Raw genomic sequence first — 23,676 nt, 5'->3', positions numbered from 1 at the left:
GGAATAATAGTTGGTAAAGGTAATTGGTGGGAAAAGACTGTCAAAATCCTCATCATCACAGATGGGATTCATAGGAGAAGGTACAGACTTCAGGCTCAGAAAAAAAATCAAGGATGCATGAAAGACTCCATTTCAAATTACACAATAGTCATCACTTCCTAAACAAACATTGAGGAACTTGGTGTTGAAGTTATTTGCCCAGTGTAAACAACATCTTATTATCCCACACTAGACATGGTGTAAATTACTAATACTTGTGAATTCATACTGTAGAAATAAAAGGCCACAAAATCTGCAGGTGTAGAATTGAAAACTAAAATCCCAAGTTAACGTTTCAATATAAGTTTTTTTTGTTTGTTTTTTTCTTTGTAGATACTTTCACACTTACCCATCAATTTGCTAGCTTTACTTTAAAGGCCTTTCAGCCTAGGTGTTTTTGTAATTTCTGTATTTAAAATATTATTTATACTTCAATAAGAGTTTCATTTGGTGAATCAGTAGCATTCAATCAGAATTTACTACAAAAATTTAAATTCCTTACACAAAATAGCAGGTTTTTAGAAATCATGTTTCATCAAAGTATTGTAATATAGTTTCTGTGTCTACACCAAGAGGCACCATTTTGAGAAATCTTCTTACCAACTGCTATAGAACTAGTTATAGAGCCATGTGAATGAGAGTATGATTTAACAATTAATATCATAAATGAATATAAAATATCTACTTTATTGTTTGAAAAAAAAAAAGTATAATTTCAGTAAGTTACTTAGTCAGATTTACTACCTTTATAGGAAAATTTTGGTTAAAATACAGGGTGTTTGGAAAGTGTGCATTTATATATTTATTAACAGACATGTTTCAATATAGAATACAGGAGGTACATATGAATGACAATTATAAACAATATTGAAAGTGACCCCCATTGGCATCAACACAGGCCTAAATCCTTCTTATTTTGTTTCTAAACACTGCCATCAGTTGATGGCTTGAAATAGGTTGAATAAAATATGTTTACAAAACTGCACAGTGATTTTCCAAACACCCTGTATAATTAACTGCATTTTGTCCATAAACTGTAGTTTGCTCTACAAGTCACATAAATTACAAATGATAAACAATATGTAGTATCAAAATATTATTCCATTCCCAAAAAGTGCACATATATAAAAAACCACAAACCTTTGGCTCTAAGTTCTTTTTTGTTACATCACAGTGATATATTATTCCTGGTGTTAAGAAAGATTCAAACTGATAGAAGATCTGAAGAAAAGAGAAAATTGTAAAGAAATCAACAATATGGTATGGTAACTATCTTAATATATATCAAACTCAACATGCTTTAACTCATTTTTTTGTTTTTTTACTACAGCATGAATTTAAATTTCTGTTGCCTTTTCATAATATAAAGTTCTCAATTTCTTGAGCTCTCTTTCAATATGAACAAAGTCCTCATGGATCCTGATGTAACCCAATAGTCTCCACAAAATTGATCTTAGCAGATGGACCACAAATTTTAAATTATACACAAAAAATGACTATGATCTCAAAACAAATACCATTATCTGCTCACTACTAGCAAGAAATTTTGCCACTGGTAACCCATGTTTTACTATGATACATTCATATGAAACTTAAGTGTTAAGGTATCATTTTGCATTCACAAACATACACTCACCTGCTTCATTTCGGTAACATTAGAAGCAGACCCAAGTTGCTTTATACTTAACTAAGTTATGTACAGAGAATATAACATTAAATTTAATTAACTAATTCAATATTTTAATAAGTAATTTAACATACAGATAGTTCTCAATTTACATGAATTAATTTTAAATATTTGGCTTAATGTGATTGATGGAATACTACTTCTCAAATTATGCACTTGCAAATTCGGATTAGCATGATTTTCCAGTGATTTGTGTATTGTAATGGTAGAAATATAAGATAAAATTTACTCGCTGTATGCTTGAAGGTTTAGCTGATGCAGACACTCTATTATACTAACATCCATGATAACATGATGCACAATAGTTAAAGTGACATTACAATGACAATAAGATTGTGGTTATCTGTGCAGTAGCCAGATGATTATTGGGTCCATTTGTTCATACAACAGTCACTAAAATCAATTTATCATGCAACACACTGGAGCTGATGTTTTCTGTAGCAATATTATGTTGACTATGTGAGTATAGGTGGCCGTGCTGCATTACATCGAGGCTTGACTAATGACATTTCCACTAGGATTGCATGCATCATGTATACATTATGGGAAATAGTGTTTGATTTATATAACCAATTTCTGGAAAGTAACTATCACATAAATTGAGAACTACTTGTACGTGAAGTAATAAAAACACTAAAAGAAATAGAAAGGAATAGAAGAGCAAACAAGGTACAGATAACTATATTTTTAAGGGAAGATAGATTTTTAGCAAATATAAGGTTATACTTTGTATATGTTGTATACAAGCAGGAATACTCAAAACTACATAAAAATGAAAGAAAGAAGCTTGCTTTTTAAATGTTTAGTTAGCAAATTGTCTTATATATTTCAAAAGAAAACAACAAAAACTAAAAGCTTGTCTACGTTTCTTAAAAACAAATGAAATTGTTTAATCTTACATATTCTTAGGTTCAGAAATGAGCATATTACATCTCATCTCAACTCTCTATTCACTGCAAATATATGGAATTTCATTAATGCAACAAGTATCACACATAATATACTAAATAAACACATTAACCTCTTTATCCTTCTTTTTTCCAGAGTAACCTGTTATAGTGCCGACCTCTAAAGGAAAAGTAGTGATTTTTTCTCCCGTCTTAAGGTCATTAACTTGTAAAATGTTCTGAAAAATAAATATTCACACAGTCTAAACAGGATACTGGAAAAACATAAACACTTTAATTTGAAATTGTATTTATACCCAAGATTACAGAAACATAAAATACTCATGTTTTATTTCAGTGAACATTAACCCTTTTGCTTCAGGCTCATTATAATATACACAAGTTCACCCACACATTTGCACATGTTAAGTATTTACATTACATGTTTTGATACAGCTTATGTGTCTTCATAAAAACTGGTAAACTTCTGGAAACATTACAAGTATTTTGTTTAGAAAAAATCAGATTTTCTAATAAAATATTTTTACTAAAGATTTATTTGTGAAATAGTGTCCATTTCATTACTAGTCTGAGTGCAAAGTGATTTCATGTTATGATTACAAAAATTATTCTTCATGTCAAAAACCTCAAACATTATTTGCATGATCTCTAAAACTTCCTAAATACATATCAAATCTTTGTTTTCAGTAAGACTTTATATTTTATGTTATTTTCTATGGTCTAACTGTGTGGGGTCTGTCACTTGACCAAGCTCATGACCATCATAAAATAAAAAGAACATAGTTTAAATTATGCTTTATTCTTGCTAGAATGACTACATATCATAACATTAAAATACAAATGTTCAGTCTGAGTAGTCTCATAACACTATATATTAACATGTATTTTTTATTATATTGACCTTCCAGTCATGCTTATTTAATATTACATAGCTTGCATTGATGCAGTGCACATGGACTCATGTTACATATCCAGTCATATAAAACTGATCTTCATTCTTCCCCATTTTGGCTTTGTTTTAGTGGACTAGTATTTTGTAATATACATTCACATTTAAATTATTATATATTACATATACATATATAGATTATTACTATTTAAAAATAAATTATCAAACTAATAAATCAAGAAGTAAATCAAACAATTATCTCTTCTTGATACAATCTTTGCACTTGGTTGTTACTGGACACAAGCTGTTAAGCCTTTCAAAATTTCACATATGGAGGATATAAAAACATTTTTAGATTTTTTTTATATATACAGCTGAATAATGAAAATATGATAAGTAACTATACTGATACCATAGAATTCTACTATAATTTATCAAGGTTAGTAACTAAGATGTATTTAAATTTAAAAAAAAAATATGCAGCTTTGAGCAGACTAAAACAACCAACTTCACTGAAAACTTGGATCAAAAGAACGTGGTAACCTTTTCACAGATTTAAATGGCTGAAAAAAAAAAACACTCTGGGGACATTCTAAGCTGTTGATTGGTTATTTACGTTATATATTGAAATAAGTGTATATAAGAGACCATTTTGAAAAATAGAAAGAGGTGAATAGGGCCACTGTGTTTGATTCAGTACATAGGCCATATCTCATCAAAATGAAAAGATATGAGGTTCTTATTCTAGCTTGTTAATACTAGTAATCTGACTTCCTAATTTGTACGAAACTATAGACTTAGTATTATGACAACACAAACATCTAATTTTAAACAGAGATGCATTAAACATACCATATGACTCCCTACAATATATATTTAGATGTGTTCTTATAATATTTATTTTTAAGTTAAGAAATTAATTTACATATAACATTAAAGTTTGAATTACAACCTACAATGTAATTCCAGACTTACTGACATAAATTCATAAAATAGTTCAACAAATTTTTGAATGCAAGTTAACAAATGCAATGACATGGCCTTTTATCCATGACCTATTGTGAAAGGGTTGGATTTGTTGGATTTTACAATCTTTTGATGAAATATGGGCAAGAAATCAATGTAAAATCTTATCTAAAGCTGGAGTATTCAGTTATACAAAATAAATAACATTAAGGAAGATTAATTCAAGCAATGTTAAATTAAATTAAAATTTCAACTAAAAAGAAATAAAAAAGGAAGAAAACTCAAGTTCACTGACCTTAACATCATGCATGTAACATATAATTAGTTTGTCTTCATTAACACATGCTGCCCAGTCAATAATATCCCATTTCTTTTCAGGCACAAGGTCAACCCAGTTACCCTGAAAAATTGATTAAAATAAACAAGTCACTTTAGGTAAATATATGACTCAATTAGTCAACAGCAATAGTTAATTATGTACCAAAAAATAATTTAGTGTAAATCAGTCTTGTCATTTGACAATAAAACTAAACATTGCATAACAAATATTATATAAAATACTTCTGTGTAAAAGAATTATATAACAGAGAGCCACTAGTTATTAATAATATTGAAGAATGAAAAAAAAATGTATTAAGACTTTCTCATAACTAAAGGAATATTTCAATTAATGAAAATTTAAGGCACTGCTTATTTCTAAATATTTAATTACAATTATACTATTTTTGTTGTAAAACTTCTCTTCATGACTAAGGAACTAAAGTTGAAACAAACAAAATTGTGTATCACTAGATTATTTTACTCCAAATTTCTATGAAACAATAAAATATCTTTAGCTTCTGTTTTGTATTTAATACACAATATTATTATTACTATGATGTATAATTCTAATCTGTTACTTGTCACAACTGTTATTTGGATAGTAATAAGGAAACTGTTAATATGAACAGAGAAGTACAGAAGGATGCATTTCTGATATAAAAACATAGCATCACAGTTATTATAAAATTCAATTAATTCTACCCTATGAACATGAACATGTATTTTTTTACATGATCTTCTAACTCCCCATAAAAGTATATACACTACAACTACAAAAGTACTTAATACATCTTTACATATTTTTTATAAGCTTTCACTAAAAATTACAAGTCTTTAGTACAGAAAAATTCACATTTTTTCAATCATTTTTTTACTGAAGATTTGTCTGTAAATATATGAAGTTAAGAGTTTTGACTGCTCAAAATGAAAAGTGATTTTTATGTTAGCATTATAAATACTTTCCTTCGCTTTAAAGTTGTCAAAGTTAGTTTGTGTCACCTCTAAAACATCTTAAATAAATATCAAAGTTTTTGTCAGTAAAACATTTATTTTATCTGTTATTGATTCTATGCTAACTCTATACATACTTTGTTAATTTTAACCAACATTGCAACCACCATAAGAAATACTGAATAAAAGTAAGTTAGTTTTTTCTTTGTGGCATGACTGTAGATCATAACAGAACACTACAACTTTATATCCTAAACAGCTTAAGATGTGTTGCACTGTATACTTGTTTATACTTAATTTCATTGTTTTATTGCCCTATAAACTGTATCTAACTAATAATCCCACCATAAAAGTTGTAAATCACTTTATGAATGCATAGCTCACACTGTATTGGATAATAAAATGCAAGATGTGATCACAAGCATGCCTTGGAAAAACTTTTATTACTTTTCATTATATTAATTAATCTAACTTAAGTTCCTATCTTTTACACTTCAGTTACCTTTACAGCAATAAACAAAAAAAATGTATATGAAAAAACAAATACATTAGTTACCTTCGTGATGACAAGAAACTCACTTGAAAGTAAAAATGTATTCTCAGGGCAGCAGGTATAGGTATTAAAACTTTAATTAAAATAAACAAGAGAACAATGCTTTGAACAGTTCCAAACCCTCTCTTTATTAGCCTGAAGATGACCTAAGAAGGTCAAAACGTTGTTCTGTACTTTATTTTAATTAAAGTTTTAATACCCATACCAACTGCCTCGAGAATACACCAGTACTTACCTTAGACCTTTTGTTTTCTTGCTATTAGCTATGAAAAAATTTGAGAATAATTTTTTTATACTTATAGTACTGGTACATTCAATAATTATCATTTGTATAAATAATGCACTTAAAAATAATGAATAATAACATGCACAAAGCAAAAAATGTCCAACAACCACATGCTGTGACATCCAAGATTTAACTGGTCTTTTCACTTGAACAAAAGAACCATGCTGTTGTATTTGAACAATGAGAGAAACTTTCAGACTCAAAACGAAATTAAAAATACTTTGTACTGAAAACAATCTAATTACTGTACTAGCAGTTTGTTAAAGGATGTACGAGATAGGTTTGGCAAGTGGGTCTGCCTTTCTAAATCATGACTCTGTAAACAAGCAAGATTAAAAAGACTACACTGCATTAGTAATATGTACATTATAATAAGTAACTCACAACAAATAGGAGTGATTCTTAAACCTACTCTATCTACTAAACCTAAAATTGCACTGGAACAACTTCACTGTAAGAAATTCTTTTCAGGCATGTAAAATGGAGCTAATATCATTTTCATATCTGTTTGTTTCAGTTTAATATATATGTAGACAAGTATGCAACTTGTATTGATAAATGTGTATTGCACAAGTTTAGCCTATTCTCTATATTTGTATAAGATTCTAGAGCGTAAGAATTAACAATATGTGTTTTACTAAAGTACTAGCATATCTTCAATTAATGTTATTAACAACTGAACTTTCGAGAACTTCACTCTAAAAATTAATAAATCAATGTGTCAAGAGTCAGTGTACTATAAGTCTCTGAAAATATAACTGTGATTAATGCTTATTAACTGGAAAACTACAGATATCTGACCTGGAAGATTAATAAATTTTGAACATCACAAACCATTTAACTTCAGTGAATTAACTTTGAACATTCGTATTTCCATGAGGACATTAGATATTGTTGTCAGTGAAAAACTTGTGTGTATTTCAAGCTAGCTAGCTGTCAAGAGAAGTCTACAGTGTATCAACTCAGAATTAATTCACTAGTCATAGACCTGAACCAAAAGATAAAATATTCAATTCCAAACAAATAGAACACTAAATATTGTTTGCAAGTTGTAAAACATTCATTACAAATCACTACTTGTAACAACTATTTGTAATAACTGTCAATATAAACTGTACTGTTACTTGTATATTAAAATATGTGTGTTAAGAACAAAAATTTTTGTATCAATCATGTTGACAAATGTAAATTTAACACAGATGTTTAATTAACCTCTAAGTTAAAATTAAAATTTCCAGTTAATTGAAATCATAATACATAATATAATAAATCAGAGACTCACCTGGGATAAATTATAATGCACAGCATCTTACAAGCTGTTGCATTTATATAAGTATTGCCAAATCTTTTAATACTATTTTGTTCCTGAATTTTAACTTTTTTTGAGTATTTTTGTTTCTCCAATGGACAGGAAACCACAAATTCACAAACAATGTTGTACATAAAATGTTTTTATGTACCCATGTAACCATGATCACACTGCATCATTGTTTCTGAGCACCTTACAGTGTTTAAGTACTGTGTGTTTGTTTTCAGTGATATATGGAAATAGTGTTATATGTTTGTCATTCTGTTCACTGTCTTTAGTTTTTATTAAGTATTTCAGGTACTTGTCATTAAGTATGATTGTAATGATGTGTTTTCCTTCCTTCTTCATAGCTTCTTACATATTACAAATCTTAATCATTCTGGAAGCAAGGTGGCCTATGGTATATTCCTTTACAATGTTGGGGTAGTTTAAATTAGACAAGGTATTTATAAATAGCTCTTGAACTCTTGTAAACACCTGTGGCTTGATTTATGTAACTTTGTAACCATCAGGTAAAGGAATAGAAGTTTCTTGTTCTTCACCATTTCTATTGTAAATTGTACCATGGGATGTCATCTTTTCATGTGATTCCTGAATCTTGTTTGCAGTGCATTGTCATACTAGAAATGTGTTATCCATATATATATATATGAACCAAATCTTTGAGTGTAGTTATTTTGAGGTGTTAACTTTGGAATGTTCCATGTAGAGATTACTGAGTGCTGCTGATAACTAGGCCTTATTATCACTGATAACAGCTATCTTCATATTGGAAGTACATTTTCTTGATAGGGAAGATTGTGAGTTCTGTTATTATGGGTTATGTTAGCTGAGTGTATTCCTTATGAGTTCTACAATTTTCAAGCTATTGGATAACACACAAGACTTCTAGCAAAAAATCAAGGAAACTCAGAACATCCAAAGGTAGTGGGTAACTTTCAAAGAAAACACACAGTGAAATAAACTACCAGTTAATATTAGTTTCAATAATATACAACCATTATTATAAACTTTTCTTTCATAAAGTGAGTTAGTGAATGGCATTATTAAGTCTGTAATCACATTGCTAATAAGCACGTACAAAATCTAGTTTTCAAATTAACAGTTGAGCCTGTGTTGAGAAACAGCATGTTATAGAGTTATGTTTAAGTGATAGTTTTTATTTCATACATTTTCAATTTACCAAAAAACATCTAGTTTAGATTCAAAAATTTCTAATGGTAATCACTTTTTATGTTTTTAGTACCAATGTCTTTCACATAATTTTATTTTTCAGTTACAACTTTTATAACTGCAGAAGTAGCTCAAATCATGCCACCACACTAGAAAGAATACACTGTTTTCACACAGTATATAAATTTGATGTAAAAAATGCATATTTTCAAGTTCTTACACACACACACACACTGATAGCTACATAACTAAAACTTAATGCAAAACTAAAGCATAACAAGCCTTGTGTACAAAATTCAAAACCCTGATAAATAATTCTTTCATCAAACTTTCATAAAGTGCTTATCACTAAAGGCTTCTACTTATTAAAACATATTATCAAGTTCAATAGGCATATACTTGCCTCTTCAAATCGTGTTAGGTCAATATTGATGAGTCTGTAGTGAGGTGAATTTTTATTGGTTTGGAAAGTACATACAGTACCTTCATTGGTTACATAGTCAAATTCTGCTTCAAACTTGTCCACAATGCAAGTCAGTGGAAGTTTTCCTAGAAAAGCATTTCTATGACACTTAATACACAATGTATAGAGCTACATACTCCAACTTAAAATAATTTTCATCCATAAAATTTCAAGGTGTATTGAGTCTTCTGTAAACAATTTATGTGTAAAATATAAATTTAATTTGCATAATAAAGCTAAAAGTGAAGTTATAACAAATGTTTTTATGACTATGTGAAAGAATAGCTGAATTGTATAAATAAATGTACATACAAATAAAAGCTTACTTTCATAATAAATTAATACACATTATTAGATACACCTGAGTGATGAATTAAAAAAAAAAAATCAAAGTTGCAACCACAGGAAGTCTTACTAGCAATGAATATATTTCTTGATTTTTTAAAGAATTTTTCCCACAATTTTAAAGTAAAGGTTTTATTTGCTAAGACACCATCATCCCTTGAAAATATAATCATTCATCTCTTCATTCTCATGTGATTTTCCATTTCAGCTTGTGGCTTTATCACCATCACCCTTTGTTGCCACTTGTTTATGATGTCACATGCAGTCTTAAATACTGAGTATTGTAGCCCACCTTTGAAAATAGCCAAAACATATGTGTAAAAAAAAAAAGTGTAGAACAGATAATAAATAATGTTTGTTAATTAACTAAAGTGATTTAAGCAGGGGTGAACAAAGGAACCTTAAGGAAAGTTTAGAACACTCACAAACAAGTCACAGATATGGACATTTTTTAAAGTTTCTTTAAAGTGCTTTCTCTTCTTAAAAATATTTATGTTAAATTATATATATTTTTGAGAGATATGGAAATTCTCTTCTACATTAGGACGTAAAAATAAGTTTATTTGGGTTTAGTAAGCATGATAGGCAATGGCAAAATATTCAAACGACTCAAGGCCTTTTTTGTTCAATATTATTGTGAAGTTTCTCATATTCAAGAAGTGCACATATATCTTATTTACTGAGAAGAAACAATATATCTATGTTTGATATATATGAATCTAGAACAACAATACTGTTAGCAAACTTTGAAGTACTAGCATCATTAAGATAACAAAAACAAAATGTTGAAAGTTCAGATTCTAAGTTATATATAAACTTCTCAGTTTCTGCAATATATTTATTTGTATGACTTAAAGCCAGAAGTGAGGGTTAGTTCATTTGTTAAAATAAGATAAAAAAATAAACCAAATTGCTATTTAAAACTGTCAATTAATATGGTTAATTATTTGGGAAAACTATGCTGATTGAATATAAAAACATATAGAACGTACCATTAATGCCTTGAGGAAGTAAGTGAAGCTCACAAAAGTAAACCATCTGATTGTGACAGCCTTCATGAACAAAAACAAACACATATCGGCCACAATCACTAACACACGTTCCGCTGAAAACAGAATAGTTAAAATATTAAATTATGTTCCTCATTTATTGCACAATAATCTACTTATCTAAAATAATACTACCACTTGCTCATGAGATAAAATAATCTTACTAACAAGATAGCAATTGTGGCAATTCAAGTCTACTTACACAATTATTGATTAAACACGAGTTAGTGAATAAAGACTACTTATATGTGAAAACTCCATAAAAAGCAGTAAATTTAACATAGTTTTATGCCTGTAAATCCATAAATGTGCAAGAAAATCGTATATTTAGTCTGAAAGCCATGCAGGAAAGTAACAAGAAGATGAAACAGCATGTCACATTAGAAATTCACAGTGGTCAACTGAAAGTTCTACAGACAACAAAGTAACTTTTACTACTACCTAATAATTTTATTTGGTAATGCATTATAGAGCAAGAGGAATGTGGAGGTTATCACACACATTATATAAAAAATTTATATAAAAAATAACTTTCCAAAGGTAACCAAATAAAAACAATTTTGTAAAACATTTAGTTTGGTCTTCAAGAAGTCTATTAGCAATAACATGTTCTTTTTAATGTATCAAAATAAGTTTGTTAAAAAAAACAAAAACAAAATCTATCAAAGATAGCATTTTCACTTTGATCATTAAGAAGTTTAAAAATATGGTCACTATAATGTATACCTACACCAACCAATTAGGGTGATCAGGAAATTCAACACATAATACGTCCTCTGACTGTTTGGTACCAACCCTGTGGTAATACACCTTATGATGCATGTTAGCCACTGTTTCTTTCCCATCAGTTTTACAATTTTGGTCAGGAAATTTCTGTAACCACAACAATACAAATAAATATATATATCTACACAAACACATTATGCACTGTTCTACCCAAACATCCATCAAACATGCTCAAAGTAGATAGACTGTTAGTGGAAAGAATGCTCAAATTTAATAAAGTATACAAATGTGAAAGGGGAAGATCATATAGCCTAGTGGGTTTAGTTTAACACATTTCAGATATTTCTGCACAGATATATAACGTTTAGTCACTCCTAATTATGAGCTTGTAGATTCAATAAAAGTGTCAAACACCACCACCACCAACTCTTGCCTGATCAAACAGTGGGTTTTGCAGGTGGCTTTTTTATCTTTTCTTTTTATAGCAGTTTGGCACAAACTGCAGTCTCTCAAATTCAGCGTCTGTCTGTCACAGTAAATCACACCCACTCCTAGTTTATGTGAAGTGTGAAAAACAGATATATGAGGTAGTTAAAACAAATGGTTGCATACAATCTAGCTAGCTTGAAATTATGAAATACTAGTACCAGCTGTAAGGAATTGTGATGGAGAGCTGTGACATTAACTACATTCAATGCACAGTGGAATCTAACTGTAAAGTAGTTACATATTTAAATAATGGGTACTATGGTGTTAACTACAGGGTGTTCAGAAAGTCACTGTGCAGTTTCGTCTGTTAATAAATACATAAATGCACAGTGACTTTCCAAACGCCCTGTATAATCAATGCACAGTGGAATATAATTGCAAAGCAGCTGCATAAATTTAAGTGCCTAGAGATAGCAGGGGAACACAGTCTAATGGATTGCTTTTAACCAACAGTTATATTCTTGATGACAAGAAACCTACTTGAAATAAAAATGTATTTCAGAACAGCTGGTACGAGTGTTAACACTTATTGATAAGGAGAGAACAATGTTTTGACCTTCCTGGGTCATCTTCAGGTTGAGAAAGAGAGAGTTCATAATTGATCGTTCCTGAACACATCTTAGGGATGAGAGTAAAAACTGGTATGGGATTGTAGGGGCATTACAATCCCGTACCCATTTATACTCTTGTCCCTAAGACGTGTCTGGCAATGGTTACTTGCAAACACTCTCTTTTGCAACCTGAAGATGACCCAGGAAGGTCGAAATGTTGTTTTCTCCTTATAAATAAAAGTGTTAACACCCATACCAGCTGTTCTGAGATACAACAGCTATATTGTTACTCATTAAAATATTATTTCCTACACACCAACATTATACACTTCGCTGTAGGCCAAAGTAGGGATCAGATTTTATAAAGTTGTGACTGTGGTTTTATTTCTTGTTCCATTAATTTTTTTTTACAACAGGATCCCTACTACATTTTAAAATTCATAATTTTTAATACTCTTGTTTGTTTAATTTTTATTTTGCACCTGTATAAAGTATATCAGTTACCTTTAGAAACTACCACTTCTATATCTGTCAATATTTAGTACCACCCATTAGGTTGAAAAGATATTTATGTATGTGCATAATACGTTTACCATTTATATGATACCTATGTCAAAACCTATTTTTAAGTGTTTTAAGCCTTCAGACCTACCACTGAGGCACAAAGGGGCAATAAAACAACTTTCACTTGCACAAAATATGTCAACTGTCTCTTCTGATCAAACCAAATTGAAATTTTATAAAAATAACATTGATTTGCTTAAAGTAGACAATAAAAGTGGGTAACAACATGCATGTCACATACTTACTTTACTGACTGTAAAAACAAGAAAAAAAAACACAGAACTTTATTAAACTATTGAAGTAAAACAAGTGATAACCTAAATCTATAAAACATGTTTCCTGATAAATTTCAAAAATATCTTAATAAACATAAGACATTTTAAAATTATGAGGAACTTTTGACAGCAAACTTATTGAAAGCTGCCTATTCCTTGTATTAAAAAGACAACCATAATTAGCAGTGTCCTAAATACGTTAAATTTGTTGTTTTTTTTAATCTAGAATGCTTAAAGCATAAGTCACCCATGAAATTGTTAATCACGAGTGAGATGAAGAGGAAAAAAAATTTTTCTGAATACCCTTGTTGTTTTTTTAATTTAAACATTCAGTTTGGGATTATAAAGCTTTCAACTAAAATTACTGCCATGTTTTTATTTCATAGTCTTCAAAACCAGGAGTATTAAAGTTTGAACTTGGGCCTTAGAAATATGCAAAGAAATTGTTAGCACTTTGTCTCCAAAGTCGAGCATATGTTTGCTGTGGGAAATGTGGTTCTGTCCTTAAAATAAAATGGGTTTGTTTAAATCAAAAGACCCACAGTCGTAATAATTAAATTAAATCACTAAAAATCATAACATAAACAAAACAAAAATCTTTGTTATTTGTAAAAAAATAAATAAATTTGCCAAATCCATCTGGATTATAAAGTTCTTGACATTTGGAGAAATTCCACATACTTACTGAATAGAAAAAGCCTTTATTATCATGAGTCCATGCTGCATCACTAAACTTAATATTCTCCAAAACCTCTTGGAAATCTTCTCCTGTAGGAACATCCTTGATCTGAAAAATAACAATACACAAAATGAAGCTGATTATGAAAGAAACAAATTCAACATGTCAGTAAAATAAATAGATCATCTATTCACAGTCTGAAAACTTTTAACCAGTGAAGCCACCATTAAAGTTTCTTGCAGCTGGTTATCTATTTTAAATGGTATGATACCCAAAACTTATTGACCATTATTACATACATTTCTTTTTTTATAAAAAGTTAAATATGTATTACTTTAAAAATAATAATAATAAATTTTAATACTTTTTTCCAATGTACCTTTGGTAACAAAATTAGTATCTATGCTTGTTTCCTTAAATAAAACAGTGTTTATTTTTTTAACTTATGCAGATTCTGGAACATTTTATTATATAACTAATTTTATATGCTCATAAATTATGGAATAACTTTTGCAGTATCACCGAGTATAATGTTTCATATACTTTTAAATATTCAGGGATAGAAATGATGAAATAAAATTACATTCATTGAAAGGGAAGCTATCATGTAAAGTTGCATTTCTTAATGAATTGTTCTTTTTCATTTAATCCATGCAACATGTTCACTAGCATTGGTCATAAGTAAAGGAACACAGACTCCTGATCCCAAAATCCAACTATAAAGATGAAATTCCTCAAGGAAAGTAAATTTTTTGGGGGAATGCAGGAATACAATATTTTAAATCCATGAAATAATTTTCCTCTATATTATTACATAGCATAGCCAGCTTAGTTAGGCCTTCAAGCCTACCCTAAGTTCACTAGAACAGCTGATCCTTGAAAGCCACTATTTAGATTACAGTCTAAGAATGTTGTTAATAGTATAGGAGCCTAACTAATGAGTTAATGCATTCTAATTGTAAGAGGTTTTAGTTTTCTTTAGTAGTATCTGTGACATTTCCATTTTTTTTATATTACTGGCTTCATTAATTTATACATTACATTTTAATTTTGATCTGTACAGTTTGTTTACGTTTGGTCATAAGTTATTAAAAACAATTATATCTCCTGCAGTTATGTGTTGATAGGTGGCAGTTATTTCCATTTGTAATTTATAATAGTAATGGTTTTAACAATGATAACATGAATCATGGTATAAAGAAATGTCTTAAATGCAATAATTAGTTCTGGATAGAGTTGTGACAGAAAAAAGAGTGAAGTTAAGTAATTTTAATTTTATAGCATTTAGTCAATTGTGAAATATTCCATCATACAGTTTTGTTGTTCTGTTTTCAGCTATTAATGACAATATAATAATCATAATCAAATTTCTTCAACTGTTTTTATGGAAGCTCAAAATGCACTCCTAAAATAATTAACTGGTGTGGTAATTGTCATCACAATATGATAATGTTATGTAAATTAATATTAACTGGTTGCTATGGTTGTTCAAATCATAAAGTACTCACTTTATTATTTATTACCTTGGAATAGTGTTCTTAAAATTGCTATGTTTTTAACTATTAACTATACTGGGATGATATCTGGCAAGGTCATACAGATCCCACCTAAGTAATTATGCTCTTTTTTTTTATTATGATTTATCATCAATTTACATACCATGAACTATTCAGATTTTATAAAGAATGATATAATAAGATTGTTTCAAAATTGAAGTTAAAAGTAAGTTCTTATTCAAAACCTCAAATACATTTGGAATTTGATAGAGACTCCTATCAGAGCCATACACTTCATCCTATACCATTATATAAAACATATCTAACTTGAAACAAAACAAAAACAGAGCCATAGACCAGAGACCCATAGTCCACTTTTGATCAAATGAGAGCATGTAAGATCTTTAGCATAGAACATTGATCTACTCCCCAAGAGGTGAAGGAGAGGACACAGAAGATATTCAGTGCTCTTGTACACTTGACTTGTAGCTGCTTGACGTGTGGTATAAAGGTGAACTTATGGTCAAAGATAAGCCTAAAAAACTTTGCCTCAGGGACCACAAGAAGCACAACTTCACAGATACAAAGTTCAGGACCAGGGTGAATAACCTATTGGTGGCAAAAGTGCATGCAAACGGTTTTAGAGAGAAAAGTTAAAACCATTTACTGTGGTACACTTCAGCAAATGACTGAGGGCAGTCTGTAGCTGCCACTCAATAAACCTCATGTTCGACGACTGACAAGATGTGGAAGTTGTCAACATATAACCCGCTTGCAACAATAGGAGGGAGTTGTCCACTGATGCCATTGATCTTTATACTGAAAAGAGTAACACTCAAGATACAGCCCTGAGGAACTCCAAGTTTCTTTCAGAAAAATGGGAAAGTGTCAAACACACATTAACCTGAAATTGCTTACCCATTAAAAAATGTTTAATAAAAATGGACAAATGGCCCCACAACCCATATGAGAGGAGGTCTCTTCAACTATCATACCTCCACGTAGTATCATAAGCCTTCTCAAGGTCAAAGAATACTGATACATGATGTTGTCACTCAAGAAAGGCTTCTCGAATTGACATTTCAAGTCAAATTAGGTGGTCCACTGCAGAACACTGTCATTGGAATCCACAATGGGTGGGTGGTAGGAGGTTGTTTGATTCGAGGAACCAAACAAGATGAGTATTAACCATCCTCTCTTAGGCCTTACAGAGACAGCTCAAAGCAACTGAACAGTAGCTTGAAGGAATTTTGAAATTCTTCCAAGGCTTAGGGAAAGGTAGGGCAATAGCCTGGTGCCACATATTAGGAAAAGCATTCTCCTGCCAGATTTGGTTAAAACAACCAGAAGAATAGCAAGAGAAGCAGGAGAGAGATGGCATAGCATCTCATAGTATATATCATCAAATCCGACTGATGGAGAGCAAGCTCGAGTTCCAACAGTGTAAAGGGGTGAATATAATCATGGAGACGATCAGCCTTAAAGGAAAGAGGCTTTCCCTCTATCCAAGTCTTGATAGCTAAGAAGGTGGAGGATGAAGCAGAAGTGCCAGATACCAAGCAAAAGCTATCACTGAGAGTACCGGCAATACTCTGAGCATCAGCAACTTCTTGACCATCAAAGAGCAATATCAAAAGGGGGACAGAATTATACTGTCCACTGACCTACTGAATCTTGCCCCACACGACTTTGGAAGTCGTAGTAGAAGTGATGCTGGTTGTGAATTTGATCCAAGATTCCTTCTGACTTTGAAAGTGTAGGATACCTACAAAAGGTATCCCAGACATGTTTTTGAGCCTTCCTTGCTATATGGCAGGCAGGATTCCACCATGGATGAGAATACCATGTTTTAGGAACACACTGAGCAGCCACATGGATAATACAGTTAGTCAATGCTGCTATGCAGTTGTCTATCAATGTGGTCCTTCCCACTGCAACAAGCACACATCAAGGAAGGAACCATGACATGATGTATTTGAGTGGCTGAACTACTAACAGTGAAAACATCTGAGAGGATTCAAAACATATGGTCACACTTTGCAATTTAGTGGACGTGGTAATGTAAACATCAAAATTAGGGCACTGGTTGGCATCACAATTCCATCTTTGTGAGTGAAGATATTCCTCACTGCAGTAACTCCCTGGGTGGAGAAACCAGTGAGAATCTGACTTGGAGATGTTCTTCATATTCCTCTCAACAATAACTCCTCATGACAAATTTGAAATAGCATGGGAAGTAACCTCAACAGATATATTTAGACGTGGATGTTTCTACCAAGATGTCACCAGAATGTTGCGGTAAGCCCCTCCAGTCCCTTTTGAATAAAAAAGGGAGATATTTACCTTAAATATTTGTCTGAAAGAGAATGTTGTATCAGAAATGAGGTACAGGTGTTGAAGACTGCTGCTCAGAATCTTCAAGACATGGTCATTTACCTATGATCTGTTTCTTCACTATTTGATTTTTATTTGGGGGATCCATAATAAAGAAAGAATATTTTGGAGCCCACTAACTCCATCCACCATGGAACCCTATGAAGGGATACATACAATGCCAAACAAGGACACTGCAGTAATGCCAGGGTTTCACAAGCACTATACCCAAACACCACCAATATCCACAACATCTGTTGATAACATCCAACACTGGTACTTGATTAATCCTAACCCAAGTGGACCACCCAACTGACCCTGGGGGAACCACACCAAGATTGCCTATCTACAGGAATTCAAGGCCAAAGTGGTGTGTTAGGGTGGACCCTTCAACCACCAGGATCTTTTCCTCCCCTTCACAGGTCACCATGCACAGCAAACACATAGGTGGATGTTTAGATCCTAGAGGTTTGTTTTGATTTGAATTTTGTGCAGAGCTACTCAATGGCTATCTGTGCTTAGATCCCAGAGGAGATAAACTGAAAAAACAGAACCTTCCCTGGGAGATCCACTCACCATATCGGGAATCCACACCAAGGGGACTAAAAGGAAGACAGCTAGTCATCACAACCCACTAACAGCTCTTGATATTGAGTTTCACCATCACATTATAATGCCTCAATGGTTGAAAGGGGCAAACATGTTTGATGTGATTGGAATTTGAACCTGAGATCCACAGATTACAAGTCAAGCACCCTTACAATGAATCCAGTTGTCAGTATACTTGTTGCACAATATTATTGATCATCACTATTTTGTTTATTTCAGTTAAAGTTATTGATAGCATCTATTTTTTTACATTTTAGATAATTTTATAATAATAAATAAAATGTATGCATAAAAAATAAGAAATTCAACACTTACATAAAGAATATTGTTTAAAATTTTGCGTTCATACAAACTAAGTGAATGTTGAAACTTAGTCCTAATTCTATGTAACAATAGCATGGTCCCAGAAATATTTTTTGCACATAAAATAGTAAGTCTAGAACTGATATAATTTATTTGACATTCTAAGATTAAAAAGGCTTAAAATAATATCCATATTTGGTAAAGTAGATATTCAATAGTAGTAAAAAGAAAAGTTCAATTCTGCTTAGTCTAAGGTCTTTAAATCTTGTTATTTCAGTTAAGTGAAATCTTCACTTTAGTCTTGTTAACCCTAGAAAGCCAGCATTAACATCAGGTAGTAGGGGTCATAGTGACCCCACACTGGCATTCTAGGGTTAAAAATAGTACAAGAGCAAGCACAAGAAAGGATTTATAACACTTTTTTGCATATCAGTGATTTAGATTTGAGAAGCATAATTGCATTCTTGCATGTTGTATCTACTGAAAAATATTTAATCATGTTTATCACATATTCATTTGAATATTTGCACAGACAAATCTGTGAACATTCAAACCATCCATGTCTTAAAGCAACTTCTGTTTCTCGTGAGCATTCCCATTCTTGCGACTTCAGATACGGTCCACAAAGTTAATAACTGCTACAAGTAGTGCAGGAACTGGAGAGTTTCATAAAAGAATGATATATAAACAGTTAACCATGTTTCTGTCATTGCAAGTAGGTCACTATATTGGTCATGAAATCACCAGAATTAGAGATGATAAAGGTGTAGAATGAGAAAACAATGAGATGATAATGCAAGGTATGTTTTAATATATTTAACCTACTATACAAGACAAACCACGTGTTTGGGAAAAAAATACATTGTTGTACATCTATCATTTCATGTATGTTTCTTATACTTTTCAACATTTCTTGACCAATCAGTACCAAATCTGGCACAGTGATACAGGATGACATGAGGAAGGTTATGAAGTCATGTTAATGGAAGTATTCAAAATAGAAAAATATTTCCTTTTAATACAGTTACCTTTATGTATTTTTATTACATGTTCAGTGTTTATTATTTTAAGAAATAAAAAAATTGAAGCACAATTTCCTATCCTTTGTTACAAATGAGTTTTTTTTTCACTCATTCAACAAATGGGTACCCCAGCCAGTAATACATAATTATCAAATGTTGGGCATATGACTTGTAGTACATATTAAGTTTTAAACCCCCATAATGTTGAAACAGACAGCTATAGTTAACCTGCACACAACAGCCTCAGCTCTTTATCATCTACATTAATGACTCCATAATCCCATGTTACCCATAAGCTGGGACACAAATCAGATAATAAACTTATCACCGTGGAAGTTGAATGTTAGCATCTGTTCCATGAATTGAGTATGGTTGAATAGAAGCCCCTTCATCACTCCATCCTGCTAGTGAACAAAATAATTGGGGAACGTCATTAACCTCCATCAAACCTGGGTACCTTTTTCTATAACAGTAGCTCATCTAGTATATTAAAAATATACCCACCAATTTAAGAATGTGCTATAAATATTTATTTAGAAATATATAAATATATATACATATATATAATGATCCTTTAAGAATGTGCATCAAATGTAGACAGAATCAGAAAGGACTTAATGGTCAGGCCAAGGTAAACATAGACAAGTTCACTAATAGCATTACATTTTTGATGAAACACACTGTCAAATACAATATAAAAAGTCTGATTAGTATTGAAGTTTTCAAATCAAAAATTCATACTAGCACGATTCTTTGAACCTAGGCCTCCATAACATCTTCATAATATATTTAAATATTTTATGAATCAAAAGTAAAATAAAACAACGTTTTTTTTTATTGTCTTTAAAGTTTTCAGTAATTATTTATATAAGATTGGCAGCCCTTTGTCTTTAAGATTTAATTTAACAAATGTAATCAATGAATTCATTGAAATATTTGTAAACCTTTTAACTTTTAGATCTGGCATTTATTAAAGTAACATTATCTTTTCTTCTGTCATTATCTAAATTAACCACCTACATTTGCAGAATCACAAAATTGCAGTTGAGTTTGGGGATCATGTAAAAAAACCAAGGATAGGAACATCAAACTTCACAGTTGTTAATTCGTTCATTTCTGCTGCGTCAAGCTGAAGATACCTTTACTAAAACGTTAAAGTCAGCCTACTTGTTAAATATTGTTAGGAAACCCTTCAAGTTTTCAAACAACCATAAATGATGAGTGAATGCATGGCTCAAAACTTGTTGATAACTGTGATAAAAGGAACAAGGCTAGGAAGCTTATAGGATACACAGCTGATTCCTTCAGATAGAAAGTATCTTAGATCCTGTGTAAACCAGATGCATTTTTCTCAATCTTGTATGATGGTTTTCAACCTAGAAAAAACTGTTAGTGAAAAAACAAGTTGTCTTGGAGGGATGAGCAGTAAAAGATGAGAAATTAATAGCTACAGTAGTAAACATGGATATACAATTGGATGTATTTTGAGGAATGCCTTGGATGATGCATATACAATCACAATCCTATTTGAAGATTCAGGATATCACAAGCAGCTGGTGGTTTCTTTGGCATTTGATGGGGTAACTGTTAACATGGACATTTACAATGAATTGCTAAAAAAAGCATGATGATAATAGCCCCTAAATGATAAAGATTTTCTCTGTTTGACACAGACTATAAAGTATAGTATCTTGAAAGGAAAAAAAATATTGTAAATATCAAAACACACATGTTCACACTTTTTTGTTACAATACATTTATGTTTCCCAGTTCATTTCAAGGCAACAGCAGAGACTCTTGCTTTGACATCAAGTCAAAGAACCAATATTTGGACACACACAAAGTGAGTTGATCTTGCTAACTGGCAGAGTTGTGCAAGTGATGTCAGCAGGAGTTTCTGAATGATATGTGTTCTAGCAGAACACTGTAACCGTGTGTTAGGTTTAAACTGAACCAAATTAAGTGTGAGTGAAAAAGAGTTGAAACTTAGTGTTACACATTTGTAATTAGGTAGCCAGGAAAGGGGAATACAGAAGAGTATACTTTAATATTCAAAAAAAGAATTTGTAAATCTCTGCATGTTCACATAACTGATGATGTATGCAGGTGTTAGCAACAGCAACATTGTGTCACATTTCATTTGCCTTACAGGAATGCTGACAAACTATCACCTCAGGAAGAATCATGAATGGAAAATCTTCTCGTCATGAGTCAACCACCATGTGTTCAATGAAAAGGTAGAGAAAAGCTCAACATGAATGTACTTTTACATGGAAGAATAAAAGGCTAAAAGTCACCACTGCACCAACAAAGCAACCTCAAGCTGTCAGATTATTTCCCAGTTAACCACCAAAAAAGTTGAAGAACTTTACTCGACCTGATTCCAAGACTGAATATCCAAACAGCTCATTAACTTCAGAAAGTGACAATAAAGATTCATCTGACTTTTATAATTGAAATGAATAGTCTGTGTTTTGTTACAATGTGCTTGTACTAAACTAAATACATATATACACCAGTCACTAACAATTTATTTAATGCACGTATCATCTATAAAAACAATAAAACCTTAAAAGTTTTCAAACTTTATATGTTTTTTAATAAACTTTCATTAGAATAAATCATTATATTTTATATATTAACTTTCAGTATACTAATATGCAAATAATACTATTACATTTAATTAAAGATATTAATAAAGATCATTAAGAATGTAATAGTTAAATATATTTATTTAAAAAAAGAACACCTAACATTCAGCTTTATCATCTATCAGTTACCTTTTAAAATAATTTGCTTAAGAGAGCACAAAAGTTTGGTAAACTGCTCTCCTGTTACTTTCAACTCTGAATCATTGCAAGAAGGAAGCTACAAGAGAGCCGTCACATGTAGCCTTCACTTCATTGCTCACATCTCTGTAAAGCGAAATTTTCTTGCTACAAAATGATAGTTTAGCTTGAGAATATGTACAGTATAAGTGATAAATTCCACAGAAAGTTAAAAGGCCATAGAGAGGCAACAGGAAATATAGAAATGAGCAATTCAGAGTGAAGAAGTGTCGTGTGATACAGCATGTTGAGAGTGAGTAATTATTTAAATATTTCCTCTTAAAATGAAGAAATCAAAATTTATATTAAGACTTCAGCTACAAATTACACTTTGATCCAAAATATATTGACATATATTCATAATGAAACAGATTAAGTTTTGAGTGTAACTCTGTAAAGTGGTGTTGAGATATTCATTTTGACCTACCCATGCTGAAAGTCAATATGAAAACATCATAAATAATACATCAAATTAATGAACCTGACGATAACCGAAGAAGGTTGAAATGTTGTTCACTTCTCTGCATAAAAATTTTTTCAACTCAAACCAGCCAATTTTACACATATACACGCTTCCTATAGTTAATTAACCACTCCTCTATCACATACTTAGATGAAAAGCTGGCAGGACTAAACCAATAAAAGCCATCACAGGGAAGGAAGGGCATGATATACACATACAGTATCATTTAGTTTAATTATGATTATAGTTTACAAGGAAGATTCTGTCAAGAAACATGGTAGATACTAGTTCAATATATTACAAAGCTAAAGCAGATAAAAAACAACAAAAAATAATGAAATATGTACTGCAGTAGACTT

The 23,676-nt window shown here is 31.1% G+C and overlaps 1 protein-coding gene across 1 annotated transcript in view; it reads right to left on the bottom strand.

The window, feature by feature from the left end:
• LOC143244334 (prolyl endopeptidase-like) overlaps nucleotides 1-23,676 on the bottom strand; it is a 64,238-nt gene that overhangs the window by 27,512 nt on the left and 13,050 nt on the right. The window contains exons 5-11 of the mRNA XM_076488802.1: nucleotides 14,230-14,331; nucleotides 11,670-11,812; nucleotides 10,883-10,995; nucleotides 9,486-9,631; nucleotides 4,785-4,889; nucleotides 2,748-2,852; nucleotides 1,180-1,260 (exon numbers count right to left, since the gene is read on the bottom strand). Of these exons, the coding sequence (XP_076344917.1) occupies nucleotides 1,180-1,260; nucleotides 2,748-2,852; nucleotides 4,785-4,889; nucleotides 9,486-9,631; nucleotides 10,883-10,995; nucleotides 11,670-11,812; nucleotides 14,230-14,331 (795 nt within the window). The remainder of the gene's footprint in view (nucleotides 1-1,179; nucleotides 1,261-2,747; nucleotides 2,853-4,784; nucleotides 4,890-9,485; nucleotides 9,632-10,882; nucleotides 10,996-11,669; nucleotides 11,813-14,229; nucleotides 14,332-23,676) is intronic.

This window comes from Tachypleus tridentatus, chromosome 2 (genome assembly GCF_004210375.1).
Source record: "Tachypleus tridentatus isolate NWPU-2018 chromosome 2, ASM421037v1, whole genome shotgun sequence".
Taxonomy (NCBI): domain Eukaryota; kingdom Metazoa; phylum Arthropoda; class Merostomata; order Xiphosura; family Limulidae; genus Tachypleus; species Tachypleus tridentatus.
Note: the sequence above shows the minus strand (reverse complement) of the source record. Positions and strands in the feature narration are given on the sequence as shown.